Source organism: Callithrix jacchus, chromosome 21 (assembly GCF_049354715.1).
Source record: "Callithrix jacchus isolate 240 chromosome 21, calJac240_pri, whole genome shotgun sequence".
Taxonomy (NCBI): domain Eukaryota; kingdom Metazoa; phylum Chordata; class Mammalia; order Primates; family Cebidae; genus Callithrix; species Callithrix jacchus.
The window spans coordinates 49,616,144-49,637,421 of NC_133522.1; the positions used below are offsets into that span (position 1 = coordinate 49,616,144).

At 51.1% G+C, this 21,278-nt stretch overlaps 2 protein-coding genes across 6 annotated transcripts in view; both read left to right on the forward strand.

Annotated features, from left to right (window-relative positions):
• LOC144580655 (uncharacterized) overlaps positions 1 to 487 on the forward strand; it is a 94,347-nt gene extending 93,860 nt beyond the window's left edge. Inside the window, exon 6 of the mRNA XM_078358602.1 lies at positions 355 to 487. The gene's annotated coding sequence lies outside the window, so the exon portion shown is untranslated. The remainder of the gene's footprint in view (positions 1 to 354) is intronic.
• The window catches only part of AGPAT3 (1-acylglycerol-3-phosphate O-acyltransferase 3), a 128,439-nt gene that overhangs the window by 92,465 nt on the left and 14,696 nt on the right, over positions 1 to 21,278 (forward strand). For all 5 annotated transcript variants that reach the window (XM_035283201.3, XM_054249090.2, XM_035283200.3 and 2 more), the window contains exons 2-5: positions 4,284 to 4,509; positions 14,280 to 14,449; positions 15,298 to 15,459; positions 16,458 to 16,611. In XM_035283201.3, the coding sequence (XP_035139092.1) occupies positions 4,332 to 4,509; positions 14,280 to 14,449; positions 15,298 to 15,459; positions 16,458 to 16,611 (664 nt within the window). In that variant the 5' untranslated portion in view covers positions 4,284 to 4,331. The remainder of the gene's footprint in view (positions 1 to 4,283; positions 4,510 to 14,279; positions 14,450 to 15,297; positions 15,460 to 16,457; positions 16,612 to 21,278) is intronic.

Below are 21,278 nucleotides of genomic sequence, written 5' to 3' on the forward strand. Positions count from 1 at the left end.
TAGTGCAAGAAAGGCACTCTGAGACAGCAAGCCTGGTCTGCCCAGCACGCCCGAGGCTCTGTTCTCAGGGGCCCCTGCCCACACCGGGCGCTGCAGGGTATCCGGGTGAGCACTGGCTTCTGAGCCTCGCTGCCTGGACCAGCACTGGCTCTACCACCGATTCCCAGTGTGGCCACCCCTGGCGCACTCAGCCTCTCATGCCTCCGTGGTCACATGTCTACTGGGGCAGGGGTGGTGAACTGCCAGGGTTGTCTGGGAATGCGTGGAAGGTGTTTGACGTGGACCATGGCACACAGTTAAGCCCTGAGAAAGTGTCCTTGTTGCCCCCGTGTCTTCTCTGTCCTTTCTGTCTAGGGTATTAACTTCCTATTGCTGCGTTAATGACCCAGCCCAAAGCGTGGTCACATAAAACAGCAGAACTCACTCACCCACAGTGTGTGGAGGCAGCGGTGTGGGAGCGACTCAGCTGGGTGCTGTGGGCTGCAGGTGAGCTGAGGCCAGGGCTGCGCTTATCTGAAGGGTTGACGGGCCAAAGGACCTGCCCGTAGGGTGGCCCCCTCAGGGCATGAGGTCAGCCCTTCCACAAAGGCAGGCCCCGACACTCACACATCCTTGTGATGTGGCCATCTTGGGAGCAGAGCCAGGCAGAAGCCGTCCTTTCTGTGACCCAGCCTTGGCAATCACATAGCATATTTCTACAAGGCTGTTGGTCACATGCAATGAGAAGGCAGGCCACGTTCAGAAAGGCAAGAGGACCCTTCCACCTTCCGAGGGGAGGGGCACAAGCAATTCAGGCCCATTTCTAGACCATGACCAGAGCTCTTGTACCCATGGTTTCGGGGGAGCCCAGGGCCCTGTGTCTGGAAGAGGTGACTTAATGCCCCCTCAGTGGAGAACGTCTAAGGGTGGTGGGAGTCAGGCTGGCATCGGTGGCCCTGAGCGCTGTGCAGGGCCTGCATGGAGGGCATTCTGTGGCGCCAGGACAGCGGGTTTCCCGGGCGTGTGGGGTGGGCCTCCATGGAGGGCCTTGCTCTGGGTACATGAATGGCTGCGGTGGGGGCAGCCAACGGCTGGAACAGTGGCTGCTCTGGGAATGTGGAGGGACAGCTGGTGCCACATCAGAGCCTGCCCTTGTGCCCACCATGGGAGCACACTTGGTGCCCTTCCAGAGGGCCAGGTGCCACATGTGGGGCTTGCAGAGCCACTCAGGAGCAGTGCCACCAAGAGCAGGGGCTGCCAGCTTCCCCTCTGAAACTGTGAGACGTGCGTGGAAGGGAAGGGGGAGCCGGTGGAGTTCCTGCAGAGTCACCGCCTTTGTGTAGGAAACCAGAACAGAAGTCTTTAGCTTAAAATACGCACAGGCACGTGGGAGTGAAAAGAGGCGTGTGTGGTGTCCACACCGAGGGGCCTGTGAGCCTCCGGCTCTGCACAGATTTCATGGTGGTTTGGATATTTTAAATGAGATACTAAATCAAATAAAAATTACGACCTCAAGTTAATCACGATCAAAATGTGGGTGCGTTCCTTCCGGTCTCCGTTCCTTCCGGTCTCCATTCTTCCTCCTTTCTTGTTTGCAGGGGAGAGTGTGTGTGCACGTGGCATGCTTATACATATGGTGTGTGTTGTGTGTGCAACTGTGGTGCATATGAGTGTGTATGGGATGGGGGTGTGTTGCAGTGGGTAGTGTGTGGTACAATGTGTGTGTGTATGATGTAGAGGGTATGGGGTACATGGGCAGTGCGTGTGGGATGTGGTGTGTGTTTTGCACTGTGCTGTGTGATTTGTGCTACAGTATGTATGGTGTGTGTGCAGTGTGTGTGGCTTGTGGTATGGTGTGTGCAGTGTGGTGTGCAGCATGTGTGTGTGAGCATGTGTATGGTTTGTGTGATTTGTGGTGTGTGGGCATGTGTGTGGTTTGTGGTGTGTGTGTGGTGTGTATGTATGGTTTGCTGTGTGGTGTGTGGTATGGTGTGGCATGTGTGTGGTCTGTGGTGTGATGTATGTGGTTTGCAGTTTGTTGTGTGTGTAGTTTCTTGTGTGTGGCGTGTGCATGGTTTGTGGTGTGGCATCTGTAGCGCGTGTATGGTTTGCGGTGTGTGTATGTGTGTGTGGTTTGCGGTGTGGTGTGTATGTGTGTGTGGTTTGCGGTGTGGTGTGTGTGTGTGGTTTGTGGTGTGTGGTATATGTGTGGTTTGCAGTGTGTGTAGTGTGCGTGTGGTTTGCAGTGTGGTATGTATGTGGCGTATGTGTGGTTTGTGGTGTGTGGCGTATGTGTGGTTTGTGGTTTGTGGCGTATGTGTGGGTTGTGATGTGTGTGTGGCATATGTGTGGTTTGTGTTGTGTGTGTGCGGTTTGTGGTGTGACGTTTGTATGATTTGCAGTGTGTGATGTGTGTGTTTTGCAGTGTGGTATGGTGTGTGTGTGGTTTGTGGCGTGGTGTTTGTGGCGTGTGTGTGGCTTGTGTTTAGCCTGTGTGTGGTTTGTGGTGTGGTGTGCTGTGTGGCATATGTGTGGTTTGTGGGGTGGCGTAGTGTGGTGTGAGTGGCATGTATGTGGTTTGCAATGTATGCATGGCATGTGTGAGGTTTGTGATATGTGTGTTTGGTTTGTGGTATATGTGTGGTGTGTGTTTGGTTTGTGGTATATGTGTGATATGTGTGTTTGGTTTGTGGTATACGTGTGATATGTGTGTTTGGTTTGTGGTATACGTGTGATATGTGTGTTTGGTTTGTGGTATACGTGTGATATGTGTGTGTGGTTTGTGGTATACGTGTGATATGTGTGTTTGGTTTGTGGTATACGTGTGATATGTGTGTTTGGTTTGTGGTATACGTGTGATATGTGTGTTTGGTTTGTGGTATACGTGTGATATGTGTGTTTGGTTTGTGGTATACGTGTGATATGTGTGTTTGGTTTGTGGTATACGTGTGATATGTATGTGTGGTTTGTGGTATACGTGTGATGTGTGTGTTTGGTTTGTGGTATACGTGTGATGTGTGTGTTTGGTTTGTGGTATACGTGTGATGTGTGTGTGTGGTTTGTGGTATACGTGTGATATGTGTGTTTGGTTTGCGGTATATGTGTGATATGTGTGTTTGGTTTGCGGTATACGTGTGATAGGTGTGTTTGGTTTGTGGTATACGTGTGATGTGTGTGTTTGGTTTGTGGTATACGTGTGATATGTGTGTGTGGTTTGTGGTATACGTGTGATATGTGTGTTTGGTTTGTGGTATATGTGTGATATGTGTGTTTGGTTTGCGGTATATGTGTGATATGTGTGTTTGGTTTGCGGTATATGTGTGATGTGTGTGTTTGGTTTGCGGTATATGTGTGATGTGTGTGTTTGGTTTGCGGTATATGTGTGATGTGTGTGTTTGGTTTGCGGTATATGTGTGATGTGTGTGGTTTGCGGTATATTGTGATGTGTGTGTTTGGTTTGCGGTATATGTGTGATGTGTGTGTTTGGTTTGCGGTATATGTGTGATGTGTGTGTTTGGTTTGCGGTATATGTGTGATGTGTGTGTTTGGTTTGCGGTATATGTGTGATGTGTGTGTTTGGTTTGTGGTATATGTGTGATGTGTGTGTTTGGTTTGTGGTATACGTGTGATGTGTGTGTTTGGTTTGTGGTATATGTGTGATGTGTGTTTGGTTTGTGGTATATGTGTGATATGTGTGTTTGGTTTGTGGTATATGTGTGATGTGTGTGAGGTTTGTAATGTGTGTGGTGTGTGTGTGGTTTGTGATGTATTGTGTGTGGCATGCGTCATTTGCAGTGTGCTGTGTGTGTGTGCAGCATGTGTGTGATTCGTGGTGTGCTGTGGTGTGTGTGTGCAGCATGTGTGTGATTCGTGGTGTGCTGTGGTGTGTGTGTGCAGCATGTGTGTGATTCGTGGTGTGCTGTGGTGTGTGGTTTGCGGTGTGCTATAGCATGTGTGGTCTGTGATATGGTGTGTGGTGTGTGTCGGCGTGTGGTGTGTGTGGTTTGTGGCGTGGTGTGCGGTGTATGTCTGAGCATGAGATGTGTGTGGTGTGTGTGGCCTGTGCGTCTGAGTTTGAGGCGTGTGTGGTGGTGTGTGTTGTGGTATGTGGTGTACGAGCATTAGGCGTGTGTGGTGTGTGTGGTGTGGCGTGTGCATCAGTGTGAGGCATGTGTGGTGGTGTGTGGTGTGCTGTGCGGCGTGTGTCTGAGTGAGAGGCGTGTGTGGTGTGTTCCCATGAGGGTGCAGGCACGCGCCCCGTGACGCTGCCCCTGACGCTGTCCCCGTTCCCCGTGTCTCTGCAGGACGGCCGTCCTGAGCGAGGGGCCGTGCACCCGCTCCTGAGCAGCGCCATGGGCCTGCTGGCCTTCCTGAAGACCCAGTTCGTGCTGCACCTGCTGGTCGGCTTCGTCTTCGTGGTGAGCGGTCTGGTCATCAACTTCGTCCAGCTGTGCACGCTGGCGCTCTGGCCGGTCAGCAAGCAGCTCTACCGCCGCCTCAACTGCCGCCTCGCCTACTCACTCTGGAGCCGTGAGTGTCTGCAGCTGGTCCCTGCCACCCGGGGCTCCCATGGGAGTGGGGCGGGACCATGGACGGGGTGGACATGGGCCCTCGGGCGGAGCCTGAAGCGAGGGCTGAGCGGAGGTGCTGGGGCTACCTCCCTCGCGGGCTGTGGGGAGGCACCCGGCCACCACGTTTTCTTAGCCTGAGCTGTGTGACGTGCCAGTGTGACCATTCTGGCCCACAGCAATGGCAGCTTCCCACGGTTACCAGGGCATGTGGGAATCTCTAAACAAACAAAAGTAAAGAGAATGCTGAGCTCTGTTCAGCTGTTACCGAGCTCCAGCGACTGCCCACACGGCCATCTGTGCATCGTCTCACCCCGACGCCAGGGCATGCTGAAGCGCATTTCAGCATTCCTAAAAGCAAAGGGCTCCTGCAGCTGTGTGTCTGTCTGTGCCTCCGTGTGTGTGTGTGCCTACACCCAGAGAAACCAGTTTTCACCTGTCATACAGACAGCGACGAAGAAGCTTGGTAACAACACCCACCCCACGTGGACAGGTAACTCTCACGCCGGGCATGGCAGGGGCGGGAACAGGCACATCTCCGGAGGCTGGCTTGGCAGTCGCTGTCAACAGCTGGAGTGGTTGCAGTCTTCAGCTCAGTAATTCCACAGAAGGACATGCAGCCACAGAGACATGTGCACAGATACACAGCTGGACAGGTGTTCTCATGATTGTGTCACTTCATACTAGCACAGAGCTAACAGCACCCTAAGCGCCTGTCACTGAAGACTCACTGTGCCACGCCCTACAGGGACTCTCTGCGGCCATCCCCAAGAGCCTTCGGCTTCCACAGACAGTTTTAAACGAAAAAGAAAGGCTATGACAAAGTGCCTAGGATGCGAGATTCATTTTGTTTCTTGAGGAAGGAGCTGTGTGTGTGGTGTGTACACATGTAGGAAAATCCCAGAAGGAACCGGGCGCGGTGGCTCACGCCTGTGAATCCCAGCCCCTTGGGAGGCCGAGGTGGGTGGATTACCCGAGGTCAGGAGTTCAAGACCAGCCTGGGCAACAGGGTGAAACCCTGTCTCTATTAAAAATACAAAAAATTAGCCGGGCGTGGTGGTGCGTGCCTGCAGTCCCAGCTACTCGGGAGGCTGAGGCAGAACTGCTTGAACCTGGGAGTGGAAGTTGCCGAGGTCACATCACTGCACTCCAGCCTGGGCGACACAGCGAGACTGTCTAAAAAGAAAAATCCCAGAAGGATGGCTGAGAACGCTGCGCGGCGCTGATCTCCAGGGCGTGGGGCAAGGGGGGTTGTACACGTTATTTCACGCTACTGCTGTTGCCGCGTTTTCACACGAGCACACGTGCCCTTTGTCTCACATGGGAAACAGTGGGCCTGTAGCCCTTGTCTCCATGTCCTTCCAACTCAGGAGCAGGTAGCACTGCTGAAAAGGCCATTTATGTCCCAGCTAACTCTGTGCCTGCGACACCCACTGCCTGCAGAGAGACTGGTAACCCGGCCTCTAGGCCAGCTTGTCTTAAATGTGTTACAGCTTCAGTTCCTGGTTTGTTTTTTAAATAAAAGGCTGCTGCTTTGTTTGTGGGAAGGGAGAATTAGAAATCCTGTGATATAAAATACACAAATGAGTTACTCGTGAATGTAACTGGATAAGAGGAATACATACACGAAGGGCAGATGCTAACTAAAGAAAACGAAATTACAGACTCCTACTTTCCAGCAGGGCGCTGAAGCTAAAACACTACAAAGCAGCTAAATCCTGGATGAAACTGGCTTTTTCATGCACTTCCAAGTTCACAGTAAAGGAGAAAACCCTCTCAGCCTCACTCTTCCACCACAGCCCTTTAGCAAAAGCCAGGGTGTGTGCGAAAATGGAGCGTCCACACTGCATTTCGGGAGCCGAAGCCCTGGGCAGCGTGCCAGAGGGAGCGGACGTGAAAGCAGGACTCCTGGGCGAGGGCATGAGACGAGCCAGGCCAGCAGAGACCCTGGGTTTCAGCAGAGGCAAAACAAAGGGACACTGGGGAAAGTCTCTAATTTAGGCCTGAAGAGTCCCACAGATTCAGGAAAATTAAACGTGAATTCCTAATCAAGAATGACAGTGTAAGCAGCAGATTTAGAAAAAAGACCACCCACAGTGGCCAGAGTTGAGAAAGAACCAACTAGGACTTCTATAAATGGAAACTAGATTTTTTAAAGCAAACACTTAGGGCTGGAGTTTGAATGAGATTAGAGTTAATGAGAGAATGGGTGCAGCAGACGTGGATGTGAAGAAATCATCCAGCAACAGCAAAGGAGATGAAAAATGTGAAGCAGGAGTGAGAGGACATAAGGACGGCATGACAGGCTTTGTGACATAGGGCCTGGCCCTGTCCCCAGAGGAGAGAACGGGAGAAGCCGCATGGGAAGAGACGATGCCTGAGGACCTCCCGAACTGACAGAGGCACGATTCTGCAGACACAGGAAGCACGTGTACACCAAGCAGGGCAAAGGTGCAGAAACCCACACCTGGGCAGGCCCCAGGGCACCACAGACCATCAGAGGCAAGGAGGAGCCGGGAGCGGTGGCTCACACCTCTAATCCCAGCACTCTGGGAGGATCACCTGAGGTCAGGAGTTTGAGACCAGCCTGGCCAACATGGTGAAACCCTGACTCTACTAAAAATACAAATAGTAGCTGGGCATGGTGGCAAGTGCCTGTAATCCCAGCTACTTGGGCGGCTGAGGTAGGAGAATCACTTGAACCTGGGACGCGGAGGTTGCAGTGAGCTGAGATTGGATGACACTCCAGCCTGGGTGACAGAGTGAGACCCCCATCTCAAAAAAAAAAAAAAAAATGAAGAGGCTTTGAATGCCCGTAGAGGAAAGCTGGAGAGCCACGCTAGACGGTCAGCAGTGAGGCCAACAGCAGATTTCTCATGGCAGGCAGCAGCGGCGGGAGACGGTGGAAAATCCTCAGTGTGCTGAGAAATCGCCAACCCAGCGCTCTATGTCGTTCAAGAGTGTGAATGAAATAAAAAGGTTTTGGTAAACAAAAAATGAGAGCAAATATCGTCACTTAAATATTTTTAATATTTAAAATACTAAATATTAGAGCTAATATTTAAATCTATCTAAAGAGCTTCACTTAAATATTTTTTTAAGGATGTGTTTCAGTAAGAACAAAAATTATAAAAGCAGGGTCTGATTTTCAAGAAAGAATGGCAGCCAAAGAAATCAGCAGATGGGTGAACCTAAACCCCATGTAAAATAACAAGGATGCCCGGCCGGGCACGGTGGCTCACGCCTGTAATCCCAGCGCTTTGGGAGGCCGAGGTGGGCAGATCACCTGAGGTTGGGAGTTCGAGACCAGCCTGACCAATATGGAGAACCCCCCCCCGTCTCTACTAAAAATACAAAATTAGCCAGGCACGGTGGCACATGCCTGTAATCCCAGCTACTTGGGAGGCTGAGGCAGGAGAATTGCTTGAACCCGGGAGGCGGAGGTTGCAGTGAGCTGAGATAGCACCACTGCACTCCAGCCTGGGTGACAGAGTGAGACTCCATCTCAAAACAAAAAACAATGTTACTGAGTTAAAATCCCCCCTGGAAAATGTACAGTTGCGCAGTTCCCAGTTACGTTGTGCAGCCATCACTGCGATCTGATTTCAGAACATTTTCACCCCCAGAGGAAGCCACGCACTCTTTAGGCAGTCACCGTGTCCCACCTTCTCCCCAGCCCTGAGACCGCTCATCTGCTTTCCGGCTCAGTGGATCGGCCTGTTCCAGACCGTGGTGCGCACGACTGTTCTGTCTCTGCATTCAAGGCTCACCCGTGCTGTGGGGCGCGGTATGGCTGGAAAACACTCAGCTGTGGGTACACAGTGTGTACCTGGGTGGCTTCTGCTCTGTGTCTGAGACGAACTGTGCTGTTGTGAAGGTTCAGGTACAAGGTTCTGTGTGGACATGTGTTCCCGTCGTATTCCTGGACACACAGCTAGGAGCGGGATTGCTGGGTCACCTGTTAACTCCACGTGTGGTGAACGCTTGTGGAGAACCACCCAACTCTTTCCAAAACAGCGGCACCACTTTCCACCCCCGCCAGGAAGGGGTTGGGGTTCTGGGTTCCCGCAGCCTCACTCAGGCTTGTTACCGTCCGTCTGCTGACAGAGCTGCCCTAGTGAGGGTGAGGTGGCATCTCCCTGGGATTGACTTGCGTGTCCCTCATAACATATGATATCAGCATCTTTTCACGGGCCCGTTCCCATTTGTGAGTCATCCGTGGGGAAACGTCTAGTCAGACCCTTCATCCGCATTTTAATTGGGATGTCCATCTAGCTTTTCTGGTGTCTTCCCAGAGGCAGTGAATTCGAAGGTTGCGTTAAGGCGCCCGTGGCTTGCAGGCTCATGGGAGCTGTCCAGCCAGCTCCAGCAAGTGGCATATTCCGCTGACCCTGGCTCTGTCCCCCAGGCCCCATGGTGCTTATGCTACCCTGTCCTTGGAGCTGACATGCTCACATCCTTCTGGGGACCTCAGCGTCCCCAGAGCCCTCACAGGCACACAGGTCTCCTGCCTACAAACGGAGCTCCCAGCCACGAGCCCACCTACGCTCCTGGCAAGCATATCTTCAGCCCACTGGGGCTGGGACCAGGGGAAGACACCAAAGGAGGAGGCTCCAAGACCCACTGGGTGGGCTGGGGACATGTACTCAAAGCTAGGACTGGCGCCCCTCATGGGCCAGCACCCATGGGACCACGTGCGCCCTGCTGTCTTCAGGGACCCTGCAGGACTCTGGCTGCCTGCCCAGCAGCAAGCTCCGCAGACAATCCCCAGCCAGCCTTCCTGGGACTGGGCTATGCCTCACAGGCCTTTTTTTAAAATATGGAAAACCAGTGTACAGAAAGCGTTAGGAAAAAGTAAACTTCCTGTGACTCTATCATCTGTGATTCCACTCCGCTCATTTCTGTGACTCTATCATCTGTGATTCCACTCCGCTCATTCCTGTGACTCCATCATCTGATTCCACTCTGCTCATTCCTGTGACTCTATCATCTGTGATTCCACTCCGCTCATTCCTGTGACTCTATCATCTGTGATTCCACTCTGCTCCTTCCTGTGACTCTATCATCTGACTCCACTCCGCTCATTCCTGTGACTCTATCATCTGTGATTCCACTCTGCTCCTTCCTGTGACTCTATCATCTGACTCCACTCCACTCATTCCTGTGACTCTATCATCTGTGACTCCACTCTGCTCATTCCTGTGACTCTATCATCTGTGATTCCACTCTGCTCCTTCCTGTGACTCTATCATCTGACTCCACTCCGCTCATTCCTGTGACTCTATCATCTGTGATTCCACTCTGCTCATTCCTGTGACTCTATCATCTGTGATTCCACTCTGCCCATTCCTGTGACTCTATCATCTGATTCCACTCTGCTCCTTCCTGTGACTCTATCATCTGACTCCACTCCACTCATTCCTGTGACTCTATCATCTGTGACTCCACTCCACTCATTCCTGTGACTCTATCATCTGTGACTCCACTCCACTCATTCCTGTGACTCTATCATCTGTGATTCCACTCTGCTCATTCCTGTGACTCTATCATCTGACTCCACTCCACTCATTCCTGTGACTCTATCATCTGTGACTCCACTCCACTCATTCCTGTGACTCTATCATCTGTGACTCCACTCCGCTCATTCCTGTGACTCTATCATCTGTGATTCCACTCTGCTCATTCCTGTGACTCTATCATCTGACTCCACTCCACTCATTCCTGTGACTCTATCATCTGTGACTCCACTCCGCTCATTCCTGTGACTCTATCATCTGTGATTCCACTCTGCTCATTCCTGTGACTCTATCATCTGATTCCACTCCGCTCATTCCTGTGACTCTATCATCTGACTCCACTCCACTCATTCCTGTGACTCTATCATCTGTGACTCCACTCCGCTCATTCCTGTGACTCTATCATCTGTGACTCCACTCCGCTCATTCCTGTGACTCTATCATCTGACTCCACTCCACTCATTCCTGTGACTCTATCATCTGTGACTCCACTCCGCTCATTCCTGTGACTCTATCATCTGTGACTCCACTCCACTCATTCCTGTGACTCTATCATCTGTGACTCCACTCCGCTCATTCCTGTGACTCTATCATCTGTGACTCCACTCCGCTCATTCCTGTGACTCTATCATCTGTGATTCCACTCTGCTCATTCCTGTGACTCTATCATCTGATTCCACTCTGCTCCTTCCTGTGACTCTATCATCTGTGACTCCACTCCACTCATTCCTGTGACTCTATCATCTGTGACTCCACTCCGCTCATTCCTGTGACTCTATCATCTGTGATTCCACTCTGCTCATTCCTGTGACTCTATCATCTGTGACTCCACTCCACTCATTCCTGTGACTCTATCATCTGTGACTCCACTCTGCTCATTCCTGTGACTCTATCATCTGACTCCACTCCACTCATTCCTGTGACTCTATCATCTGATTCCACTCCACTCATTCCTGTGACTCTATCATCTGTGATTCCACTCTGCTCCTTCCTGTGACTCTATCATCTGTGATTCCACTCTGCTCATTCCTGTGACTCTATCATCTGACTCCACTCCACTCATTCCTGTGACTCTATCATCTGTGATTCCACTCTGCTCATTCCTGTGACTCTATCATCTGTGACTCCACTCTGCTCATTCCTGTGACTCTATCATCTGACTCCACTCCACTCATTCCTGTGACTCTATCATCTGTGATTCCACTCTGCTCCTTCCTGTGACTCTATCATCTGTGATTCCACTCTGCTCATTCCTGTGACTCTATCATCTGATTCCACTCCGCTCATTCCTGTGACTCTATCATCTGTGATTCCACTCCGCTTTTTCCTGTGACTCTATCATCTGTGACTCCACTCCACTCATTCCTGTGACTCTATCATCTGTGACTCCACTCCACTCATTCCTGTGACTCTATCATCTGTGATTCCACTCTGCTCATTCCTGTGACTCTATCATCTGACTCCACTCCACTCATTCCTGTGACTCTATCATCTGTGACTCCACTCCGCTCATTCCTGTGACTCTATCATCTGTGACTCCACTCCGCTCATTCCTGTGACTCTATCATCTGTGATTCCACTCTGCTCATTCCTGTGACTCTATCATCTGATTCCACTCTGCTCCTTCCTGTGACTCTATCATCTGTGACTCCACTCCACTCATTCCTGTGACTCTATCATCTGTGACTCCACTCCGCTCATTCCTGTGACTCTATCATCTGTGATTCCACTCTGCTCATTCCTGTGACTCTATCATCTGTGACTCCACTCCACTCATTCCTGTGACTCTATCATCTGTGACTCCACTCTGCTCATTCCTGTGACTCTATCATCTGACTCCACTCCACTCATTCCTGTGACTCTATCATCTGTGATTCCACTCTGCTCCTTCCTGTGACTCTATCATCTGTGACTCCACTCTGCTCATTCCTGTGACTCTATCATCTGACTCCACTCCACTCATTCCTGTGACTCTATCATCTGTGATTCCACTCTGCTCCTTCCTGTGACTCTATCATCTGTGATTCCACTCTGCTCATTCCTGTGACTCTATCATCTGTGATTCCACTCCGCTTTTTCCTGTGACTCTATCATCTGTGACTCCACTCCACTCATTCCTGTGACTCTATCATCTGTGACTCCACTCCACTCATTCCTGTGACTCTATCATCTGTGATTCCACTCTGCTCATTCCTGTGACTCTATCATCTGACTCCACTCCACTCATTCCTGTGACTCTATCATCTGTGACTCCACTCCGCTCATTCCTGTGACTCTATCATCTGTGACTCCACTCCGCTCATTCCTGTGACTCTATCATCTGACTCCACTCCACTCATTCCTGTGACTCTATCATCTGTGACTCCACTCCGCTCATTCCTGTGACTCTATCATCTGTGACTCCACTCCACTCATTCCTGTGACTCTATCATCTGTGACTCCACTCCACTCATTCCTGTGACTCTATCATCTGTGACTCCACTCCGCTCATTCCTGTGACTCTATCATCTGTGATTCCACTCTGCTCATTCCTGTGACTCTATCATCTGATTCCACTCTGCTCCTTCCTGTGACTCTATCATCTGTGACTCCACTCCACTCATTCCTGTGACTCTATCATCTGTGACTCCACTCTGCTCATTCCTGTGACTCTATCATCTGACTCCACTCCACTCATTCCTGTGACTCTATCATCTGTGATTCCACTCTGCTCCTTCCTGTGACTCTATCATCTGTGATTCCACTCCACTCATTTCTGTGACTCTATCATCTGTGACTCCACTCCACTCATTCCTGTGACTCTATCATCTGTGATTCCACTCTGCTCATTCCTGTGACTCTATCATCTGATTCCACTCCGCTCATTCCTGTGACTCTATCATCTGTGATTCCACTCCGCTTTTTCCTGTGACTCTATCATCTGTGACTCCACTCTGCTCATTCCTGTGACTCTATCATCTGACTCCACTCCACTCATTCCTGTGACTCTATCATCTGTGATTCCACTCTGCTCCTTCCTGTGACTCTATCATCTGTGATTCCACTCTGCTCATTCCTGTGACTCTATCATCTGATTCCACTCTGCTCATTCCTGTGACTCTATCATCTGATTCCACTCTGCTCCTTCCTGTGACTCTATCATCTGTGATTCCACTCTGCTCATTCCTGTGACTCTATCATCTGACTCCACTCCGCTCATTCCTGTGACTCTATCATCTGACTCCACTCTACTCATTCCTGTGACTCTATCATCCATGACTCCACTCTGCTCATTCCTGTGACTCTATCATCCGTGACTCCACTCCACTCATTCCTGTGACTCTATCATCTGTGATTCCACTCCGCTCATTCCTGTTACTCTATCATCTGTGACTCCACTCTGCTCATTCCTGTGACTCCATCATCTGATTCCACTCTGCTCATTCCTGTGACTCTATCATCTGTGACTCCACTCCTCTCATTTCTGTGACTCCATCATCTGATTCCACTCTGCTCATTCCTGTGACTCTATCATCCGTGACTCCACTCCACTCATTCCTGTGACTCTATCATCTGTGATTCCACTCTGCTCATTCCTGTGACTCTATCATCCGTGACTCCACTCTGCTCATTCCTGTGACTCTATCATCCGTGACTCCACTCCACTCATTCCTGTGACTCTATCATCTGTGATTCCACTCTGCTCATTCCTGTGACTCTATCATCCGTGACTCCACTCCACTCATTCCTGTGACTCTATCATCTGTGACTCCACTCTGCTCATTCCTGTGACTCTATCATCTGGGATTCCACTCCGCTCTTAACTGCTTTCATTTTCCCGCTGTCTGTTCTGTGGACAGTCAATGGTTGTAATCTGCTTCCTGATCATCTGGTGGCATTGTTCATCTGCCTGCACCTCTCATGGGGCATGGCTGTGCAGGATTCGGCCACACCACAGCTCACGTGAGAATTGCAACTGGGCATACAGACCAGTGTCTCCATGCAGAGTGGGAGTTCTCCTCCGTCCTGCCACTGCCTTCCATCTGTCTACTCCCAGCTATGGCTTAGAGAAGGTCATTTTAATTTCAAAAACTGTGATCTGTGTAACTCATCAAGACTCATGTTTAGCAGAGACTTCCGCCCTGGATGAAAATACTGTAGGTGTCTCTGGTGGGCGCTCCCCGACCATCCCCCGAGGAGGGTCCCGCCGGTGCTGACGCCCTCCCTCTGTCCACAGAGCTGGTCATGCTGCTGGAGTGGTGGTCCTGCACCGAGTGCACGCTGTTCACAGACCAGGCCACAGTGGAGCGCTTCGGGAAGGAGCATGCAGTCATCATCCTCAACCACAACTTCGAGATCGACTTCCTCTGTGGGTGGACCATGTGTGAGCGCTACGGCGTGCTGGGGGTGAGTGGAGGGGTTCTGGGAGGGCTAGGGGTGACTGGGGGGGCTTCTAAAGAGGGCTGGGGGTGAGTGGGGGGTTCTGGGAGGGCTGGGGGTAAGCAGGGTGGGTGCTTCTAGAGAGGGCTGCAGGTGAGTGGGGGGTCCCGGGAAGGCCAGGGTAAGTTGGGGGGGGTCACAGGAGGCCTGGGGGTAAGCAGGGGATTCCTGGGCGGCCTGGGGGTGAGCAGGGAGTGGGGTCCTGGGGAGGGGCTAGGGTAAGCCATAGGGGTCCCAGGGGAGGTGCTGGGGGAGTAGGGGATTGCTGGGGGAGGTGCTGGGGGGAGATACTGGGTGGATTAGTAGGGGTCCCAGCAGAGGAGCTAGGAGAGCCTTGGGGTTCCCAGGGAAGGGACTGAGGGAGCAGAGGAGACGCTATGGAGGCCCCTGGGGTCTGAGTCCCTGGGTGTTCCTCCAGGGGCGTCTCTCTAAGCTGGGCATCCCCACAGAACTACTTCCATTAGCTAAGCTGCCTTGGATGAAATTCCTCGAGAGAAATTTCATTGCAGTCAAAGCCCCTGTGTGAGGCAGGACCCCCAGGCCATTCCTGGGAAGCCTGGTACCCTCTGCATCCAGCTCAGTCACCCTCCCTGAGGATGGGCTCTCTTAGCCACACCTGGGCCTCAGTTTCCCCACTTCTGGGGCAGTCCACCCACACTCAGAAGCTGGGTCCTCATTCACCACAGACACCCTGAGCCGCAAAGCTGTGACTTGCAGAGTGGCAGCATGCCGGAGCCGGGCACACCGGGAGCCTGCCCAGGCCGCCGGCCCCCTCCAATGCTGACGTGCCGGTTGCCCCACCCTCCTCCCTCCAGAGCTCCAAGGTCCTCGCTAAGAAGGAGCTGCTGTACGTGCCCCTCATCGGCTGGACGTGGTACTTTCTGGAGATCGTGTTCTGCAAGCGGAAGTGGGAGGAGGACCGGGACACAGTCATCGAGGGGCTGAGGCGCCTGTCCGACTACCCTGAGTACATGTGGGTGAGTGCACGGAGCGGCCGATGGCCTGCGTGCCGGGAGGAGGCCACGCCAACCCCGGGTGTGCCACTGCCCACATCTCAGGCTGGGAAACCCCACGAGAGTCTCCACACATGGGCACTATCTCCCACGGGGCCAGGGCTCCCCCATCCCAGCTGCAGGCGTGGAGGTTTCTCCTGGGCCACCTGCCTGCCACCCACCACAGTCCCAGCTCTGCCCAGGCCATCCTGAGGGGGACCAGGTTAGGGGGGCAGGGGCAAGTGAGCCCGGCTCTGCCCACCTTGCTCAGTCTGTGTCTCCATTCCTCCTTCTGTCCCTTCTTCCTGGTCCGTCTTGGAAAATGGCTGCCTGTGCTGATAGCATTTCTGGGTTTTGTTTTTTGTTCTTTTTTTTTTTTTTAAGATGAGTCTTGCTCTGTTGCCCAAGCTGGAGTGCAGTGGCACTATCTCAGCTCACTGCAATCTCCACCTCCCAGGTTCAAGCGATTCTCCTGCCTTAGCCTCCCAAGTAGCTGAGATTTCAGGTGTGTGCCACCATGCCCAGATAATTTTTTATATTTTTAGTAGTGATGGGGTTTCTCCATGTTGGCCCGGCTGGTCTCAAACTCCTGACCCCAGGTGATCCGCCCGCCTCAGCCTCCCAAAGTGCTGGGATCACAGGCGCGAGCCTCCACTACTGGCTGCTGTGAGCGTGTCTAAGTCACGCTGTGGTCAGTAGATGAAACCCTCCCTGTTTTCACGCTGATCAGAGGCTGGTGCCCCCGACATAACATCATAGTCCAGTTCTTTCTGGAAAGTTCTTTCCGGAGCTCTCCTGTGTGAGTGTGTGTGACTGGAGTGCAGGCTGTGGCCCTAGAACAAAAGAACGTTTCAGCCACACCCCTCACTGCTCCATAAAGCGGCACCACGATTTCCACAAATTCAGCCACAGCCTTTGCCGCCTGCCAGAGAGGCGGGGTGGCTGCTCTGTAGAGTGACGGTTCATCTCCGTGTCCACCCTAGTTTCTCCTGTACTGTGAGGGGACGCGCTTCACGGAGACCAAGCACCGTGTCAGCATGGAGGTGGCCGCCGCCAAGGGGCTGCCTGTCCTCAAGTACCACCTGCTGCCGCGGACGAAGGGCTTCACCACCGCGGTCAAGTGCCTCCGGGGGACAGGTAGGCCCCAGACGTCTGAGCCGGGGCTGCCGCTGCACTCACAGAAAAAAAAATGAGCACGTTCCATGTGAAACACAGGGTACCAAAAGAGCAAAGGCAGTCAAGTGCGGGGTTAGCACTGGGAGGCTCCTGCGTCAGGCTTTGAGGTGATGAAATAATGATTCATGAGAGACAATTAAAATAATAAAAGTACATAATGCAAAACCTTATGCGGGGAAATAATGATGATGGTGATATCTTGTTACTCCAAAAGGAGTCGAAATAAAAGAAAGGGACAAAGAACAGAAAGCAGCTGGACAGCAGGGTCACACGCACAGCGTCAGTACAGTACACGCAGCGTCAGCACACACGCACAGCATACAGTACACACATTGTCAGCACACACGCACAGTGTACAGTACACAGCATCAGTACACACAGCATACAGTACACACAGCATACGGTACACACAGCATACGGTACACACAGCATACGGTACACACAGCATCAGTACACACAGCATACGGTACACACAGCATACGGTACACACAGCATCAGTACACACAGCATACGGTACACACAGCATCAGTACACACAGCATACGGTACACACAGCATATGGTACACACAGCATCAGTACACACAGCATACGGTACACACAGCATACGGTACACACAGCATCAGTACACACAGCGTCAGCACACACGCACAGTGTACAGTACACAGCATCAGTACACACAGCATACAGTACACACAGCGTCAGACACACACACAGCATACAGTACACACATTGTCAGCACACACACAGCATCAGCACACACACACAGTGTACAGTACACAGCATCAGTACACAGCATACAGTACTCACAGTGTCAGTACACAGCATCTAGTACATACACACAGCGTACAGTACCCAGTGTACAGTACACACAGCATCAGTACACACAGCGTACAGTACACATGCACAGCATACAGTACCCAGTGTACACTACACACAGCATCAGTACATAGCATACAGTACGCACAGCATCAGTACACAGCATATAGTACATACACACAGCCTACAGTACCCAGTGTACACTACACACAGCATCAGTACACAGCATACAGTACGCACAGCGTCAGTACACAGCATATAGTACATACACACAGCGTACAGTACCCAGTGTACAGTACACACAGCATCAGTACACACAGCGTACAGTACACATGCACAGCGTACAGTACCCAGTGTACACTACACACAGCATCAGTACATAGCATACAGTATGCACAGCATCAGTACACAGCATATAGTACATACACACAGCGTACAGTACCCAGTGTACACTACACACAGCATCAGTACACACTCAGCGTACACTACACACAGCATCAGTACACAGCATACAGTACGCACAGCATCAGTACACAACATATAGTACATACACACAGCGTACAGTACCCAGTGTACACTACACACAGCATCAGTACACACTCAGCGTACACTACACACAGCATCAGTACACAGCATACAGTACGCACAGCATCAGTACACAGCATATAGTACATACACACAGCGTACAGTACCCAGTGTACACTACACACAGCATCAGTACACACAGCGTACAGTACCCAGTGTACACTACACACAGCATCAGTACACAGCGTACACTACACACAGCATCAGTACACAGTCAGCATACACTACACACAGCATCAGTACACAGTCAGCATACACTACACACAGCATCAGTACACAGTCAGCATACACTACACACAGCATCAGTACACAGCATACAGTACACACAGCATCAGTACACAACATATAGTACATACACACAGCATACAGTACACAGCATATAGTACATACACACAGCATACAGTACACAACATATAGTACATACACACAGCATACAGTACACAACATATAGTACATACACACAGCATCAGTACACAGTCAGCATACACTACACACAGCATCAGTACACACTCAGCGTACACTACACACAGCGTCAGTACACAGCATACAGTACGCACAGCATACAGTACACAGCATATAGTACATACACACAGCATACAGTACCCAGTGTACACTACACACAGCGTCAGTACACACTCAGCGTACACTACACACAGCGTCAGTACACAGCATACAATACACATGCACAGCATCAGTACACAGCATATAGTACATACACACAGCGTACAGTACCCAGTGTACACTACACACAGCGTCAGTACACACTCAGCGTACACTACACACAGCATCAGTACACAGCATACAGTACGCACAGCATCAGTACACAGCATATAGTACATACACACAGCGTACAGTACCCAGTGTACACTACACACAGCGTCAGTACACACTCAGCGTACACTACACACAGCATCAGTACACAGCATATAGTACATACACACAGCGTACAGTATCCAGTGTACACTACACACAGCGTCAGTACACACTCAGCGTACACTACACACAGCATCAGTACACACTCAGCGTACACTACACACAGCGTCAGTACACAGCATACAGTACACACAGCATCAGTACACAACATATAGTACATACAGACAGCGTACAGTACACAGCATATAGTACATACACACAGCGTACAGTACCCAGTGTACACTACACACAGCATCAGTACACACTCAGTGTACACTACACACAGCGTCAGTACACAGCATACAATACACATGCACAGCATCAGTACACAGCATATAGTACATACACACAGCGTACAGTACCCAGTGTACACTACACACAGCGTCAGTACACACTCAGCGTACACTACACACAGCGTCAGTACACAGCATACAATACACATGCACAGCATCAGTACACAGCATATAGTACATACACACAGCGTACAGTACCCAGTGTACACTACACACAGCGTCAGTACACACTCAGCGTACACTACACACAGCGTCAGTACACAGCATACAGTACGCACAGCATCAGTACACAGCATATAGTACATACACACAGCGTACAGTACCCAGTGTACACTACACACAGCGTCAGTACACACTCAGTGTACACTACACACAGCATCAGTACACACTCAGCGTACACTACACACAGCGTCAGTACACACTCAGCGTACACTACACACAGCGTCAGTACACAGCATACAATACACATGCACAGCATCAGTACACAGCATATAGTACATACACACAGCGTACAGTACCCAGTGTACACTACACACAGCGTCAGTACACACCCAGCGTACACTACACACAGCATCAGTACACAGCATACAGTACGCACAGCATCAGTACACAGCATATAGTACATACACACAGCGTACAGTACCCAGTGTACACTACACACAGCGTCAGTACACACTCAGCGTACACTACACACAGCATCAGTACATAGCATACAGTACGCACAGCGTCAGTACACAGCATATAGTACATACACACAGCGTACAGTACCCAGTGTACACTACACACAGCATCAGTACACACTCAGCGTACACTACACACAGCATCAGTACACAGCATATAGTACATACACACAGCGTACAGTAACCAGTGTACACTACACACAGCATCAGTACACACTCAGCGTACACTACACACAGCGTCAGTACACACTGAGTGTACACTACACACAGCATCAGTACACACTCAGCGTACACTACACACAGCGTCAGTACACAGCATACAGTACGCACAGCATCAGTACACAACATATAGTACATACACACAGCGTACAGTAACCAGTGTACACTACACACAGCATCAGTACACACTCAGCGTACACTACACACAGCATCAGTACACACTCAGCGTACACTACACACAGCGTCAGTACACAGCATATAGTACATACACACAGTGTACAGTACCCAGTGTACACTACACACAGCATCAGTACACACTCAGCGTACACTACACACAGCGTCAGTACACACTCAGCGTACACTACACACAGCATCAGTACACACTCAGCGTACACTACACACAGCGTCAGTACACAGCATATAGTACATACACACAGCGTACAGTACCCAGTGTACACTACACACAGCATCAGTACACACTCAGCGTACACTACACACAGCGTCAGTACACACTCAGCGTACACTACACACAGCATCAGTACAGTCAGTGTACACTACACACAGCGTCAGTACACAGCATATAGTACATACACACAGTGTACAGTACCCAGTGTACACTACACACAGCATCAGTACACACTCAGCGTACACTACACACAGCGTCAGTACACACTCAGCGTACACTACACACAGCATCAGTACACACTCAGCGTACACTACACACAGCATCAGTACACACTCAGCGTACACTACACACAGCGTCAGTACACACTCAGCGTACACTACACACAGCATCAGTACACAGTCAGTGTACACTACACACAGCGTCAGTACACAGCATATAGTACATACACACAGTGTACAGTACCCAGTGTACACTACACACAGCGTCAGTACACACTCAGCGTACACTACACACAGCATCAGTACACACTCAGCGTACACTACACACAGCGTCAGTACACAGCATACAATACACATGCACAGCATCAGTACATATGGGGAACGCCAGCGACTCAGTGCCCAGGTCAGCAGAGAAGGACGGGGAAAAGGGTGAAAGAAACTTGGACAAGAGGTTCTGGTGTCACCTCCCAGAACGGGGCTGGGTCTGGCACATTCTCCC